Raw genomic sequence first — 18,409 nt, 5'->3', positions numbered from 1 at the left:
TAAAATAGCAGGTTTGAATTCAAATGGAGTGGGGAAAGGTTGGGGTTGGGAGCTTTTTCTGTCAATATTGGACCACACTTATGCCGAAAAATTTTTGGCAACACTTAACAGTTAAGCAACTAATATTTGCCACGTCAGCCACGGTACTCGTAGTATTGTCTTTCTTGCTTATGCTCGATTGGTCACTTTTACCCAACTAAATCAAAATGGCCGCTACAGCGCCTCTTCCAAAGGGGCAAGAAGATTTCAAAGAGGAGTTTTTAACCTGCTCTATCTGTGCTGAGTTGTATGACGGTGAGGAACACAAGGCAAAATTCCTGCCATGTCTGCATTCTTTCTGTAAGTCATGTTTACATAAACACGCCAAGAAAAAACCAATATTTGAATGTCCGCTGTGTCATAATGAAGTACAAACACCAGAGGGAAAGGTGGATAATCTTCCAGCTAATTTTATCGTAGAGAATTTGATGGCGTACAAAGATTCATTTAAATCTTCTGTTTCTTGTGGAAGCTGTGATGAAGAAGGAACTATAGCGGTAAGCTTTTGCCATAACTGTGGGTGTTTCTTGTGCCATGCATGTGTCCAAAGTCACCAGAAATTGCGCCTTCTACGGGACCACAACCTGTCAACATTGGAGGAGATCCGAGAGAACAAGTACAACCCCAAACTGCAAGCTGTATACTGCCAAAAACATCCTGAGAAAAAGTTGACGATGTTCTGTTCTGAAGAAAAGTGCAAGGTTCCGATATGTGATATGTGTGGACATGTTGATCACCGCGGACATAAATTAGCTGAGCTAGCAGTTATTGCCTCTGACATCATCAACATTATTCAGCAAACATGTACACGGTCGCAAGAGAGAAATCAAGAACTAATCAAAAAGCGAGCAGCTGTTGAGACACTGAAAGAATCTCTAACAAAAAACTTCAACAACAAGAAGAAAGATCTGCAAAAGTCGGAACAGAATCTCTACGACAAGATGCATACTCGATGCAGTGAAGCCCACAAAGAACTGCAAGAAATGTATGATGCTGAAATGCAACACATGAACAAGAAAATAGAATCTATTGACTCTCTCTCTGCCCAGATGACTAGCGCTTGTGAGTTTGCTACCAATGTCTGTGATATGAGTCTACCAATACAGCTACTATCCTCTCACAAGCAAATAATGAATCGACTGACAGAGCTGGAAAAAATGCAGCTGCCTGAAATGGAATCACTTCAAACAGATATAACTTTCACCCCGTTGCACTTCGCTTTGATGCAACTTTTTCAGGTGTTTTTGCTTCACATTTGGAGCCTGTATCTTGGACCCAAGTCTCGGTATTTGAAAAAAGGGTACTGGAAACTGATTATTGGTGCCACGCTAGGATTCTTCATTCTTTCAAGCATTTACTTTCTTACATCATCCCCAAATCTTTCTGAAGTTGATCCTGCTCATAGAAAGAGTCCATTCCATGATTTGTCAGAAATTGACCCAAAACTTTGCACAATTAACTCAAAACCCATATCGAAGAGAATTAGAAAAGCTACTGTACAAACTGTAGCTACCAGTGGACAATTTATGGAGACCAATGATGCTGACGTAAAAGCTGCATACAAGTACTGTGTGCCCAAAATTGAGGTACACGATGCCAATGATGGAACATACTGGTTTCATTATGATTCTGGCTGTGAAGTAACTGTAATGATTAACGGAGAGCAGATTAAAGAAAGCCCATTTTATGATCACATTGAACCTGATCCTTCTCAGTGTACAATTCAATTGCAACAGGACAAGCGAGATGTAGAAGGACTATACATCGGTAATCTGTATAAAGCCACTGTAAAAACAGTAGACTATCTTGGTAAGAGTATCACTACTGGGGGAGCAAGGGTAGATGTAAGACAGTTAAACTTTGAGCTAATTGTACAAGATAATAATGATGGCATGTATGAGTTTGAGTACTATCCTTCCTTTGGTGCAATTCATGTCAACATTAATAGTAAACCAATAAGCGGAAGTCCTTTCTATGATTTGCCAAAAGTTGACCCAAAACTTTGTACAATTCTAACAGTATCAATGGTCATGTTTAGAAAAGCTATTGTACACACTGTATATTCTAGTGGATATCCTATGAAGACTGGAGGTACAAAGGTAACAGCATCAGTTTGTGGGAATACCGAAACTGTATATGATAACAAAGATGGTACATATTTGTTTAACTATAGTACTTACTGCCCTGTAATTGTAACCATTAATGGGAAGCATATCAAAGGAAGTCCATTTGACAGACTGTACTAACAAATTGTGTACAATGACATGTTTGAGTACATCAAGTTAAAGGCACACTCAGTGATTTGCTGAACCAAATCTCCCTAAAATTCATCAAAATTCAGATTTGTGTATTTTTGGTACAAGCATAGATATGCTACTGAAATGGACAAATAGCAAATGTGCAGTGGCGTAGATTTCTTTTGGACATGGGGGAGGGAGTAAAAAAAATTCTTGAAGTATAGTGAATGTAGCACCTTTTGGCAACAGAATAAGTTAATGGTAAAAATTTTGCCATATTGAAGCTAAACTGATGAAATTTGGTGCAAAAATGGAATAAATTCGCGCAAAGCGCACACAAATTTGCACTTTTGGGGCTAAAATAGCTAAATATGAGGTTAATTTGGTGAAAAACACACATACAGGCATCAACATTGGGGGATGATTGTATGGACCATCCCCTGACAAAATATTGGGGGGGATTTATCCCCCCATCCCCCCGGGATCTACGCCTATGCAAATGTGAAAGCAATCTGACAAAGACAAGATCGGACATTAAATGAAAGATAGAATACTTATGGAATTAATTAAAAGTGCTCAAACCCATTATACAGGTGAGAGTAGAAACAAATTCAAGGTATAGACCTCTGGAAAGGCAACTGTTACTAATAGTTTCATGGCATCAGGGTTCGCTTTACTTTGAAAAATGTGCATAGCAATTTTTTAGGGAAAACCTTATTTAGGTGATGTTCTTATAATATTAGCATATGTTTACATTGTAAAAAATTGCTATACGAGGGGCAGTCAGTATGTTTTAAGAGTTGACTCGTGACGTCATTTGTGGATCGTTTTCATGGCATTTCTCACTGATTACATAAGCACTGTACCTTTGTCTTTCAAACAACACATGTAAAAATTCTATCACACACATGATTACGTAACAGCATTAGCATAAAATCAATGGTCTAGAGTCACCTGGTGAAATTGAGGCGTTTTTGTTAAGGGAAATAAGACGCTGAAATGAGGTATTGTTGTATTTTCTATATTTTCTCGGGAATTAAAGAATGAAGAATGCTGCCTTTTGGAACAGTAATAGAACACAAACTATCAGTTCATTAAACCATGTTTGTTGGGCTGTAAATGTTTTAGTTTATTTAAAATGTGTGGTCAAATATGTCTTAATTTTGACAAAAACAAGGCTTTTCTTTCTTTAACTAGAATTACGCGGTTCGTAATTAAGGTGGCCCCCACAAAACTATACACCACATGAGGCCACCATATACTATCACAATACCAAGTTTGAAGTTGATCGGTGATTGCATTAAAGCTGCAGAGTGGATTAATGACAATGTAGGCCAAATATGCAAATAAGGCCAAAAAAAAAAAGTTGTTTGCTTGCCCTCGTCCGACCGACCGTCTCGGCAGTCCCGACCGTAGAACTTTTTTTTTTTTGAAAAAGTTTTTTTGTTGCGATTTTCCCAAAATGGCATGTATTTTTCGCCTGAAAACCGATGATTTAAAAGAAACGTTGTAAATAAATACCATATCCTGCATGTTTACGTGTCCGGCTGTACCTGACTGTCGGGTTCCGCAATTTCAGTATACCACCTCAGCGCCTAAGCTCTAATACAATTTGCTATCCACCTGCACATTTCGGACGGCGCATCTAGGGATGAGTTTATTTACAGGCAAAATATAACCGTGCATATCGTGCAAGAATGGATACAATATACCAGATGTTAAAATATGGTAAAAGTAGATAAAATTTGAAAACAGTTGTACCAGATATTCATTTCTTGTTTATAAATATTTAGATTCATGATATTTGTTCGTATCGACTAGGAAGTAACATTGCACTATTTTTTTCAACATGTTTGTTGAGGCTACTTTTATTAAGAGCACAAATCGCTCGGTATAAATATGATTTCACTTTCAACATGGCGGACACAATATACAACACGAGTAGCGCTAGCTGTACAGGTGAAGCAAGGGACCGAACACGCTGATTAATATGATAGTTTTGAAAAGCAGAAAACACTACATGTAGGAGAATTGTACACTTCATTAAACGTAGGCCTACATGTAGAAGAGCTACAATTATTTAAGGTGCAAGTGGCGAGCACAGATGCTGGACCATGGCGTGATGTTGCTGCTACGGAAATGCTTGAACCATTAATTGCATTCGCCGATTCGGTATTCGCCATGTCTGTTTCTGGGAAACGGAAAAAAAAAAAAAAAAAAAAAACTTTTCCCGACCGACCGACCCAATTTTTAAAATCCATTCGAGGGCAAGCAAGCAAACAATTTTTTTTTTTTGGCCTAAGCTCATTAATATTCATAAATATGCAAATAACATGACACAAAAGTATACAGCACGTGAGGCCACCATAGACTATCACCGTAGCAAGTTTGAAGTTAATCGGTGGTTGCATTTAAGCTGCAGAGTGGATTAACGACAATGTAGGTAAAATATGCTAATGAGCTCATTAATATTCATAAATATGCAAATAATGCGACACAAAAGTATACAGCACATGAGGCCACCATACCCTACCTCCGTACCAAGTTTGAAGTTGATCGGTGATAGCGTTTAAGCTGGAGAGTGGATTAATGAATTTGCTTCCGCCTCGACAAACAAACAAAGAAACAAACAAGGAACAGGCAAACAACCATCTGGATGATAACATAAGCCCCACATATATGTGGGGGCCAAAAATCTTGATATTGTCAAAAATAGCAAACGTGGAAATTAAAAATTTGTTGCCAGTTCTGTTGACTAATCTCCAAACATTTAAACGGGAGTCTCCCTAGAAAATATTTGAATCCGTGATTAAAATATAACTGTTATTGTACCATTGTTACATTTATACAAAAAGTAGTGGTACAAAGAGAGAGGCCATCGTTTGAATGAGAAATTTATTTTAAAACTTTTCTGTTCATTTCAGGTTGAGATCATCCATAAAAATTCATATGAATATTTAAATTACAATTTTCATAGCATTTTGTAATATTTTAGGCCCTATTTACATGGAATTTAGCAATTTTCAGTGCATTTCCACCATGTTGTATCGGTCATCCCACCTGCGCATGCGCAGATTGTTGTTTCATTTGCACCAGTTATCATCGCACTGAGTACCAGCTCTCACACGTGACCAGTCATTATATTTTAGTCTGTTTCATTTTGGAGATAATTAATGTCATTTGTAATAACTGCTTTTTCATTTTCGCCATTTTTGCAGAATAATTTTGCTTCCATTCAAGCCCTAAAGTTGTTGAAGTTTCCAGACGTCCCATTTCCACCAAAGTTTAATGGCAAGTCTCATATTTTACCAAATGCAAACGGAGGACCTAGTGTTTATTCCTGCCCAAAACTAGCCATATGCACCTTGTACTTTTGCTGTTTTCGGACATTGTAAACACATGTTTTTTCTGTAATTTAAAAGGCCCGCTTTTTGCGTGATTTGGCAGTGTCCCTAGTATATTGATTTTATGCTAATGCTGTTACGTAATCATGTGTATGATATAATTTTTACATGTGTTGTTTGAAAGACAAAGGTACAGTGTTTATGTAATCATTGAGAAATGTCATGAAAACAATCCACATATGACGTCACGAGTCAACTCTTAAAACATACTGACTGCCCCTCATACAATCCAATATGTCAGCGCTCAAATCGGACACAATAGAACAATAGACCATTCAGTGCGTTGCTACCCACAGTGTCATCGCCCGATATCTTCATGGCAGAAATCGCCATGGTAGGTTGAATCCACAGCCACGCATGGCCATTTTGTTCCGACCTTTGAGACGCATAATGAGCCGAGGGACATCGGACTAAGTCTACTGACAATAGCCTGGTAATTGACCTCTCTTTTTGACTGCTTGCACGAGTGAGTGCAGCTAGCCTACGATGCGCTATAGTTCGGCACATATAAAATCAGAATATTTTTGTCAGTTTTTGAGTTCAAGACGCAATGGTTCTTTCTCAAGACGCAAGCTAACGACTATCATATCCGTTGAACACATATATTCAAGTGCAAGGAACAAAATCTGGTTTCTTTAGACTAAATAAATTACGGAGATATTCATCATTTTCTACCCCGTATCCAAAGATTTATCGCCTGAATATCAAATCGCATAGCACATTCACGTGTATCGATTCCGGGTATTCATTTCAGTGTCTCTGCTGTATCATGTAATTATTAACCAGGCAATGTCGGTGTGCTACCTGCCCTCCCTGAAACCCAAGTGTGAAAAGTTCAACCCAAAAGATCAACTTTGGGTTATTCCTTCATATGTAATTTTACACAAAATTAGGGTTAGGGTCAGGATTAGGATTGATTCAATGCGGCACTTCAAGAAATTATACGTCACCTGGATTGGGAAAGTAAGGGCATCAGCATAAACAGAGACAACCTAAGTCACCTTCGCTTCGCAGATGACATAATCATAATAACAGACGAGACGATGCTAAAGATCTAAGAGAAATGATCAATGACCAGAGAAGCAACCAAGTGGGACTAAAGATAAACATGAAAAAGACGAAAGTCATGTTCAACCAGTTCGCCACAGAACAGCTGGTCATAGGGAACACAGAAATAGAAAAGGTGGACCAATATGTGTACTTCGGACAACTAATCAACATGACTCACAATCACATGATGAAGTAAAAAGGAGGACTAGGGCTGGTTGGTGTGCATTTGGTAAACTCAACGACATCATGAGAAGCAACATGCCAACTTGTCTGAAACGAAAGGTTTTCAACCAATGTGTACTACCAGCCATGACCTCACGGAGCTGAAACATGGTCACTTACTAAGAGGATGGAGCAAAATTGAAAACTGCACAGCATAGCATGGAAAGATGCATGCTGGGCTTCAGCAAAATGGATAGGAAAACAGTGGCATGGATCAGGAGCCAAACAGAAGTTACAGACATAATCCACACAATAAAGATGAAGAAGTGGCATTGGGCTGGCCATCTTGCAAGATCAACCGATAATAGATGGACAAAGAATGTCACAGAATGGAGGCCTTGGCTGGGCTCAAGACACCAAGGCAGACAGAAAGTCAGATGGAGGGATGAGATATCCAGTTTCATAGGGATCAGGTGGCAAAAGCAAATGACAGGAAACTTTGGTGTCAACTTGGGGAGGCTTTCGCCCTGCAGTGGGCTGAATACGGCTGATGATGATGATGATGATTCTAACTAGTTTTTGCAAATGTTATTGGACTTTTTTGGCCCTCCTCTCCCCCAACAAAATGACTTTCATTTAGGATGTCATCAAACTTTTGGTTTGTTTCCAGCCCACCAGATAAAAATCTCTGATGAGATAAATTTATAGTAGAACTTTCTTTAAAAAGTTTACATTTCTGTAAAATCAGCAACTTAAAACCTCTAAATGTTTATTAATAAAAAAATCTGATGTAATATCACAAACTTGCATCATGATGAATAGTCACCATTTTTATATTGCAAAATTTTGTTTGTTGTAATTCACCACATGGTTGCACACTCAATTAGGGGTAGCGCTAGGTTTTCAAACAAGGGGTTGAAAATTTGAAATTTTGTGAAACTATGGATCCAGGACAATAGAAATAAAGGGTTCAAATGACCCTTTAGCAACATCTAAATGGTAATTTTGTGCGCTGAATGCACCTATGACCACATGGCACAAATTAGCGCCACGTCTGCACTCAATGGCAGATTAAATCCCAGGTCGGAATGGCCACCAGGTCTGTGAATGGGCACTTTTTGTACATGTATCCTGGCTAAACCACTGTATACATGTACTACAATTAATTAATATAAAGGACATATCATAGTGCAACTTGATAATGTCATTAATATGAAAATATTAATTACATTTTTAGATAAAATACATGACATGCAAATGGGATAGTTTCTTGCACATTGTACTTGGATTGAAGCAAAATACATTCCCAGGGGTGTGTACTGTTGCCAAAGCTTATTATTAGCTCCATTTGGGCTACCTTTCATTTAAAATTCCCCAGGGGTTTAATAAACAATCTGAAATTAATTCAACACAAGCTGAAATTAACCACAAAAAGGACAAATATAAAAACATCACAAAAATGTCCTGTTATAAAGTATGTCCACAATGATTAATAACATGCATGAAAATATTACATTGGATCGTTGCACTTTTCTTCAGAACATACCATTAGCGATTCTTTACAGCTCATGGCAGTACCCTTATGCAGGAATATCGGACTGCTCTATCTAAATTGCCCAAAAGTTTTTAGCAATACTGTAATGTAAAGGTAATTAATATTTTATGATAACATTAAAGCCATCTGCCATTTTAATATCATTTACTCACAACTAAATTTGCCACGTCAACCACAGTACTTTGCTAACATTGTATTAGGTACTCCCAATTATATTTGGAACGTCAGCCATTGTACACCTAATATCGTCTGTCTCGCTTGTTCCTGATTGACCACTTTTGCGTGACAAAATCAAAATGGCCGCTACAGCATCTCCTCCAAAGTGGCAAGAAGATTTCAAAGAGGAGTTCTTAACCTGTTCTATCTGTGCTGAGTTGTATGACGGTGAGGAACATAAGGCAAAATTTTTGCCATGTTTGCATTCTTTCTGTAAGTCATGTTTACATAAACACGCCAAGAAACAACTGAAATTTGACTGTCCACTGTGTCGTAATGAAGTACAAACACCCGAGGGAGAGGTTGATAACCTTCCAGCTAATTTTATCATAGAGAATTTGATGGCGTACAAAGATTCCTTCAAATCATCAGTTTCTTGTGGTAGTTGTGATGAAGAAGGGACTATAGCGGTAAGCTTTTGCCACAACTGCGGATGTTTCTTGTGTCATGCATGCGTCCAGAATCACCAGCAGAAAATGTGCCCTCTAAGTGACCACAAACTGTCAACGATGGAGAAGCTTAGAGAGAACAAATACAACCCCAAAACGCAAGCTGTATACTGCCAAAAACATCCTGAGAAAAAGTTGACAATGTTCTGTTCTGAAGATAAGTGCAAGTTTCCGATATGTGATATGTGTGGACATGATGATCACCATGGACATAACATAGTTGAGCTGGCAGTGATTGCCTCTGATATCATCAACATTATTCAGCAATCATGTGCACGGTCGCAAGAGAGAAATCGAGAACTAATAAAAAAGCGAGCAGCTGTTGAGGCACTGAAAGAATCTGTAACAAAAAACTTCAACAAGAAGAAGAAAGATTTGCAAGAAATGTACTATACGGAAATGCAAAACATGAACAAGCAAATAGAATCTATTGACTCTCTCTCCTCCCAGATGACTAGCGCTTGTGAGTTTGCTACCAATGCCTGTGATATGAGTCTACCAACACAGCTACTATCCTCTCACAGGCAAATAATTAATCGACTGACAGAGCTGGAAAAAATGCAGCTGCCTGAAACAGAATCACTCCAAACAAATATAACTTTTACCTTGTTGCACTCAACTTCGATTCAACTTTTTCAGGTGTTTTTGCTTTACGTTTGGAAGCTAATTCTTAGACCGCAATATCAGTATTGGAGTAACTGGTGCTGGAAAAAGATCATTGCTGCCATGCTAGTATTTCTCATTCTTGCAAGAATTTACTTTTCCACATCATCCCCAAATCTTGCGGTAGTTGATCCTGCTCATAGCAGAATCACGCTCGGGAAACCTCTTGGTACATTTGGTTACTACAAAGCAACAATTAAAAGTGTAGATACCAATGGACAATTTATGAATACTGGTGGAGCAAGCGTTGTTGCATCACAACTGTTGAATTCGCTTCCAATTAAGGACAACAAAAATGGCAGATACTCTTTTACTTATTCATCATTATTTGGTGATGCCCTGTATGTGAGGATAAATGGAAAGCCCATGAAAGGAAGCCCTTTTAATATTCCAAAGGAGATTGACCCTTCTCAATGTACAATTCGACTGCATCAGGGCAAGCGATATGTGGAAGGACTAAACATCGGTAATCTGTATAAAGCCTCTGTACAAACAGTAGACTATCTTGGTAGGAGTATCACTTCAGGAGGAGCAAGGGTAGATGTTAGACAGTTAAACTTTGAGCTAATTGTACAAGATAATAATGATGGCATGTATGAGTTTGAGTACTATCCTTCCTTTGGTGCAATTCATGTCAACATTAATGGTAAACCAATAAGGGGAGGTCCTTTCAATAATATACCAACAGGGGTAGTTGACCCAAAGCTTTGTACAATACGACCAGAATCAATATCAAAACGCTATTATCAAAAAGCTATTGTACAAACTGTAGATTCTAGTGGATATCCTATGAAGACTGGTGGTACTGAGGTGACGGGATCAGATTGTGGGGATATCAAAACTATGAATGATAACAAAGATGGTACATACTGGTTTTACTATAATCCTGACTGCGATGTAACTGTAACTATTAATGGGGAGCATATCAAGGGAAGTCCATTTGAAAGACTCAAATAACAAATTGTGCAAAATGACATGTTTGAGTACATCAAGTTAAAAATGTGTTAAGTTAAGAAAGCGTCAAGTGAAAGGCAAGCTAATGCCAAAAAATATATATTGTTATGTTGCCCTCAAGTGGTAAAAATGGAAAAGTTGGGTCAGTCGGTCGATTATCTTTTTTTTTTTTTTTTTAAATCATCAGTTTTTAAACATCCCTACTAAATATTAAATAATGCTTCTTCCATTAGGGACATTTGTTAATTTTGACTACTGGATATTTGGTAGATGATCAATTTAAGACTAGTATTTCAATAAAATATCAATTTGAAGTGAAAAACATCGATTTTTGAACATATCTGTCAAAATCGTCATAAAAAAACAAAAAAAATAACTGTGACCCTGATTTTTCAGGATTTAGGGTCGGTCGTGAGGGCACCACACCATTTTTTTTTGGCCAAATATTCATCTTCTTGAATGACATACTCTACACTCTCTAATTAACACCCTCCTCTAATAAATGCTCCCCCAGCACTAAGGCAGATCTCCCCAAATGTCACAACAGCAATCATTTCCCAAAAATATCATAAAATAACCCAGTGAAAAAAAATGTTGCTAATGCAAACAGTACTGTACAACATAGACTTTTTGTGCATGTGAGCATCACATGCCCAGACAATAGTAGAGAGGATGATTTTTAATGGAAATTATAATTGAACAAATGTCTTTTCATTAAGGGTAGACGAGGTGTTGTTGGTCGGAGCAACCAAAAAAGTGATTTTCATTATCTAGATCAATATATTATTGACAAATAACACTTTGATGTTTTGCAAAAGTTCATTCTATAAATACTATACTTTGCAAACTTGCTTAATTTATTTGCTGTTATTGAGTTATGTACGTTTTACAAAAGTGTTGTTGTTTTAGCCCTCTTTACAACATAACTCAAGAACCACAGGACCTACAAAAGTATATCTGTGATATTTGAATTCCTTTACACGCTTGCTATGAAATGAGCAATGCAGTTTTTGCCAAAGCTCACTACCATTCGCAAGATGCTGTGAACTACCAAATCGCAACAGTTTGAAATAGTTCATAACCTTAACACTCTCCTTTTGGAATATGCAATGCCACCAGGATGACAATTAGAGAGAATATGGTACATATCACATTGTATTTTAAAAAACATGTGTGCCTAGTGTACATTTTCTAATGCTTTTGATTGGGGTGTACACTTTGGTGATACATTAAATCCTATCCTTACATGCAAATACATGTATTACTTGAATCATCTGTTGTGATATGCGTATACAAGTATCCTGCATGCACCATGTATTCACTAGCTAGCTCGCTCACTCACTGGCAGCTAAATCCCAGGCCGGAACGACCTCAGCATCTGTGAATGGGCAGTTTTTTTAAATCCTGGTTAAACCGCTGTATACATGTATTATCATTTTAAATATAAAGGTCATAGTGGAATTTGATAATGTTATTAATATGAAAATATTGATAAGATTTTTAGATAAACTGCCTGACATGCACACAGGATAGTTTCAAGCACATTACTTCAGCCGTTTTTGTGGTTAATTTCGGCTTGTGTTATTTCCCCTGTGAGTGTACTTTGCTCCAATACAAGCCAAATACTTGGATAGGAGCAAAGTACACTCCCAGGGGTGTGTACTGCAGTTGCCATGGCTTATTATTACGCTCCATTTGGGCTACCTTATTCTTAGCTCCCTGGGGACTTAATAAACAATCTGAAATTAAACACAAGCTGAAAATAACCATAAAAAGGGCAAAACTATAAACACCACAAAAATGACATATTAAGGCACCAGAAACAAATATGTTCGATCTTTGGACCGACCGTCGATGCTGCTTCAATGCTGGTTATTAATGAACTAACAACTAATTAATCAAAATTAATGCTAAATTTATATTGGTAAATATTCCTACAGGTCCAAATTACTATTTTATCACAATTAACAATAGTAAATTAATTGATTTCATAAATAATGAGGATCGACCAAGCATCGATGGTCGATCGAAAGATCGAACTAATTTGTTTCCATTGCCTAAGTATGTCCACAATTATCAACATGCTTAAAAATATTACATTGGATCCTTGCATTTCTTCAAAACAAATCATTAGTAATTCTTTATAGCGCATGGCAGCAGCTTTATCCTGGAATAATATTGGGCTGCTCTATCAATTGCCCAAAAGTTTTTAGCAATACTGTTAATAAAAGCCTTAATATCAGCTACTCACAACTCAATTTGCCACGTCAGCCACCATACTGTTAATATTGTCTTTCTCGCTTGCGTCTACCGATTGAACACTTTTACACAACAAAATCAATATGGCCGCAACAGCGCCTCCTCCAAAGGGGCAAGAAGATTTTAAGGAGGAGTTTTTAACCTGCTCTATTTGTGCTGAGTTGTATGACGGTGAGGAACATAAGGCAAAATTCCTGCCATGTTTGCATTCTTTCTGTAAGTCATGTTTACATAAACACGCCAAGAAACAACCAATATTTGAATGTCCGCTGTGTCGTAATAAAGTACAAACACCCAAGGGAGAGGTTGATAACCTTCCAGCTAATTTTATCGTAGAGAATTTGATGGCGTACAAGGATTCCTTCAAATCGTCAGTTTTATGTGGTAGTTGTGATAAGGAAGGAACTATAGCTGTAAGCTTTTGCCACAACTGCGGATATTTCTTGTGCCATGCATGTCACCAGAATCACCAGACAATGCGCCCTTTACGAGACCACAAACTGTCAACGATGGAGGAGCTCAGAGAGAAAAAGTACAACCCAAAGATGCAAGCTGCATACTGCCAAAAACATCCTGAGAAAAAGTTGACCATGTTCTGTTCTGAAGATAAGTGCAAGGTTCCGATATGTGATATGTGTGGACATGTTGATCACCGCGGACATAAATTAGCTGAGCTAGCAGTTATTGCCTCTGACATCATCAAAAACATCCAACAATCATGTGCACAGTCGCAAGAGAGAAATCAAGAACTAATCAAAAAGCGAGCAGCGGTCGAGGCGCTGAAAGAATCTCTAACAAAAAACTTCACCAAGAAGAAGAAAGATCTGCAAAAGTCGGAACAGAATCTCTACGACAAGATGCATACTCGATGCAGTGAAGCCCACAAAGAACTGCAAGAAATGTATGATGCTGAAATGCAACACATGAACAAGAAAATAGAATCAATTGACTCTCTCTCTGCCCAGATGACTAGCGCTTGTGAGTTTGCTACCACAGCCTGTGATATGAGTCTGCCAACACAGCTACTATCCTCTCACAAGCAAATAATGAATCGGCTGACAGAGCTGGAAAAAATGCAACTGCCTGAAACAGAATCACTCCAAACAGATATAACTTTCACCCCGTTGCACTTCGCTTTGATGCAACTTTTTCAGGTGTTTTTGCTTCACATTTGGAGCCTGTATCTTGGACCCAAGTCTCGGTATTTGAGAAAAGGGTACTGGAAACTGATTATTGGTGCCATGCTAGGATTCTTCATTCTTTCAAGCATTTACTTTCTTACATCATCCCCAAATCTTTCTGAAGTTGATCCTGCTCATAGCAGAATCGTGCTCGGAAAATCTCTCAGTACAGTTGGTTACTACAAAGCAACGATTCAAAGCATAGATACCAATGGACAATTTATGACTACTGGTGGAGCAAGCATTGTTGCATCACAACTGTGGAATTCGCTTCCAATTAAGGACAACAAAAATGGCAGATACACTCTTACATATTCGTCGTTACTTGGTGATGTCATGTATGTGAGGATAAATGGAAAGTCCATGAAAGGAAGTCCTTTTAATGTTCCAAAGGAAATTGACCCTTCTCAGTGTACAATTCAATTGCAACAGGAAAAGCAAGACATAAAAGGGCTAAACATTGGTCCAATGTATAAAGCCACTTTGCAGACCATTACCTACGATGGTAAGCTTATTACTAGCGGAGGAGCAAGGATAGATGCTTCACAACTCAAGCTCCCTCTTGATGTACAAGATAATAATGACGGAACATACAAGTTTGAGTACTATCCCTCTTTTGGGGCTATTCATGTCAAAGTGAATGGTAAAACAATAGCAAAGAGTCCATTCTATGATTTGTCAGAAATTGACCCAAAACTTTGCACAATTAACTCAAAACAAATGTCAAAGAGAATTAGAACAGCTACTGTACAAACTGTAGCTTCCAGTGGACAACTTATAAAGACCAATGGCACTGACGTTAAAGCTGCATACAAGTATTGTGTACCCAAAATTGAGGTGCATGATGCCAATGATGGAACATACTGGTTTGATTATGATTCTGGCTGTGAAGTAACTGTAACTATTAACGGAGAGCGTATGAAAGAAAGCCCTTTTTATGATCACATTGAACCTGACCCATCTCAATGTACCATACAATTGCAACAGGACAAGCGAGATGTGGAGGGACTAAACATCGGTAATCTGTATAAAGCCACTATACAAACAGTAGATTACCTTGGTAGGAATATTACTACAGGGGGAGCAAGGGTAGGCATCAGACAGTTGAACTTTGAGCTAATTGTACAAGATAATAATGATGGTACATATGAGTTTGAGTATTTTCCTATCTTTGGTGCAATTCATGTCAACATTAATGGTAAACCAATAAGGGAAAGCCCTTTCTATGATTTTTTAAAAGCTGACCCAAAACTTTGTACAATTCAAACAGAATCAATACCAAACAGCAATTTTAGAAAAGCTATTGTACAAACTGTAGATTCTAGTGGATATCCTATGAAGACTGGTGGTACAAAGGTAAAAGCATTAGATTGCGGGAGTGCTTGCATTGGTGGTGTGCATGATGGCAAAGATGGTACATATTGGTTTGAATATTATAATAACTGCCGATTAACTGTAACCATTAATGGGGAGCATATCAAGGGAAGTCCATTTAAAAGACTTGACTAACAAATTGTGTGCAATACATCAAGTTAAACACACATTCAGTGATTTGCTGAACCAAATCTCCTTAAGAATTCATCAAAATTCAGATTTGTGTATTTTTGGTACAAGCATAGATGTGCTACTGAAATGGAAAACATGAAAGCAATCTGATAAAGACAACATTGGACATTGTATGAAAGATAGAATACTTCTACTTAAATATACTTAACTATTTAAGTATTACTTTATATGGGTTTTTTTTTCTTATTGCATGACAAGGCTGTCCTTTGCCAACTGTAATTCTGATCAGTGAACTTGGTTTTATCTTCTTATTGAATGTTACTAGGCCAATATAATATCATTTTTACAAATGCCTATGTAATATCATTTTTACAAATGCAATAGACCTTTTCAAATTAAAGTTTTCCGAAGACAGTTGTCATTTGTTAATGGATGACCCTGATTCTGGGTCTTCAAAACTAACATAAATGTAACTATTTAGCCTGGACACAAATCTGTATGAAAAACACAATCAAGTATGGGCATGCCTTGTGTCAGAGATTGATGTTTACGTTGATTTTTTTCAAATCGAAAGTGTCATATCATCAGCCTGCTATGCTAATTGCCTATGTCATTTTTTGTAATTTTGAGAACAAAGAGCAAAATGTTGTTCAAGCATGCATTAGTTACGTAATCACCCTAATTATTTCGGACTATTCGATTTGTTAGTATCATTATCGTTTGTTCTTGTGCAAAGATTGTTGAATAAATATGTTTAAATGCATGCTTGAATCATATTTTGTACGTTGTTCTCAAAATTGCAAAAAATGACTTAGGGAATTTGCGTACCAGGCTGTCGATATTGTGAAGTGCCAAATAGCGGAGGTGTTAGCTCAATGTTAGGAAAATATTTTACCTGATGACCCCATGTTGACATTGGCTAAATAAGCTGCATTTTTGCTCAAAAGGTACAGTGATTTTAAATTGTTTCTCAACTTTTCAGATTTTGATTTGAAATGGCTTGAAACTTTGTGTACTTTAATCTTAATATCTTTGTCAATTTCAATGGCTCATTATGATGTACATTGTAAATACTGTAGTGTATAAACATATAAAGTAATAATTATCATGCATATTGCATTGCTTCTGTTTGTAAATTTTGTTTTATAAAATTGAGTTTGGACATTTGATAATTCAGTGCCCCTTGAAGGTTAGTCAACAGATATCCAAAAACACAAAAATGTTTTTAAAAAGTTATAAACATGTTATAAATGCATTTTGGTTTTGGACAAAATGTTTTAATAACATTTAATTGCTGGGTTATGTAAAGTTCATAAAAACATTTTAAAACTTTTTATATGAAAAAACAGTACAGTGTTAACACAAAATAATTTTGGGCAAACATTTTTGCAAAATACTTTGCCATAACTTATTTTGCATCAAATTTTCAAAAATGTTTTTTGAATGATACTAAAATGTTGTATACCCTTTATATAACCTGACATTTGAACATAAAACGTACTGAAAGAGCTAACCAGGTTAAAGAAATATTAAATAAATAAAATTTGGTGACGTGGTGATGGGGAGAACCAAATACGTAACTTAAGTAATAGGTCTTACCTGTCGTATACATCTCTGTGTCCACATTGTCATTCTCTTATCTGCTTGGTATAATACAATGCGATTTAAATCTTCCTGTTGACCTAGCCAGCTGGTTAACCGATACTCATGTAAACTGAAAAAGGTAAATGTACATGTATCAACCAACCTTTTAGGAGCTTATTTCATACAAGCTTATGTTAGAGTATATTATATACTGTAAAACCACTTAAGTTTGCTAGGGATTTAATTTTGCTAGAAGCCTTAAATTCGCTTAAATACCCGGCAATTTGACAGTTTTACATTGAATTGTACACATTAATTGCTGGATTTCGTGAAATTAAATACCCACAAAATTGATGGTCATTGCCATAGAGGTAGTCATTGTGACGTCAACACCGCCATCTTGTGGGTACGGAGTGCCTTGTTGCTAAGATCACCGTGTTGATGCTTGACTGAAGAGGTGCGTCATGCGCTGCGACTTCCGCGTAATCGGGGCGTAATGTGTAACGCATGACATGCGGAACGACAGTACGCACAAGATGGCGGATCCCTATTAGCAAAATTAAGTACCAGCGAAATTCAATAGCTTTAAAGTATGTAACATGATCTGATCCACTCAAACCAAAGTAGAACATTTTGAAAATTGAGTTATTACCATTACTTGCTCATACTTGGTTGCAAAGTTATGAACTTTTTATAGATCCATTTTCAAACGTTTTTATTGGTTTTTTGCTCCTTATTTTTGCCTACAGGTATCTCAATTTCATTATTACCAACTTCCGTCTGATTGGATCAGATTGTTTCACATTATATCAACATTGGTTTTGTGCTTCTGTTATAAAATCAACACATTAATAAGAGTTACTGCATACTTTGTTTCAAGTTTTCAAATTGAAATAACAAAAACAATCCAAATTAAGTTCTACACATGTTGATGCCATATTTGTCTCAATATTGTTATCATGGCATCCTTTTGAATGGAAAAAGATGCAGACTTGAACATTTCTAGAAAGCATAAAATTCAGAAATTCTCTACAAAAAAGGATCTGATGCAAACACATTATATATCTTCTGTCGCTTTGGAGTTTGGTAGTGACATCACTGTGTGTTTTAGGTTGCCTAGCTTTGAAATGTGCATACCATTCTTGGAATC

At 37.1% G+C, this 18,409-nt stretch overlaps 2 protein-coding genes across 2 annotated transcripts in view; one reads left to right on the top strand and one right to left on the bottom strand.

Annotated features, from left to right (window-relative positions):
* The window catches only part of LOC140137545 (patatin-like phospholipase domain-containing protein 7), a 76,416-nt gene that overhangs the window by 21,808 nt on the left and 36,199 nt on the right, over window positions 1–18,409 (bottom strand). The window contains 1 exon segment of the mRNA XM_072159256.1: window positions 17,275–17,389. Within this exon segment, the coding sequence (XP_072015357.1) occupies window positions 17,275–17,389 (115 nt within the window).
* LOC140138231 (tripartite motif-containing protein 3-like) lies at window positions 13,072–15,678 on the top strand. Its single transcript, XM_072160145.1, has one exon. It carries the CDS (start codon window positions 13,072–13,074, stop codon window positions 15,676–15,678), a length of 2,607 nt encoding a protein of 868 aa, XP_072016246.1.

This window comes from Amphiura filiformis, chromosome 17, assembly GCF_039555335.1.
Source record: "Amphiura filiformis chromosome 17, Afil_fr2py, whole genome shotgun sequence".
Classification (NCBI taxonomy): Eukaryota; Metazoa; Echinodermata; class Ophiuroidea; order Amphilepidida; family Amphiuridae; genus Amphiura; species Amphiura filiformis.
Note: the sequence above shows the minus strand (reverse complement) of the source record. Positions and strands in the feature narration are given on the sequence as shown.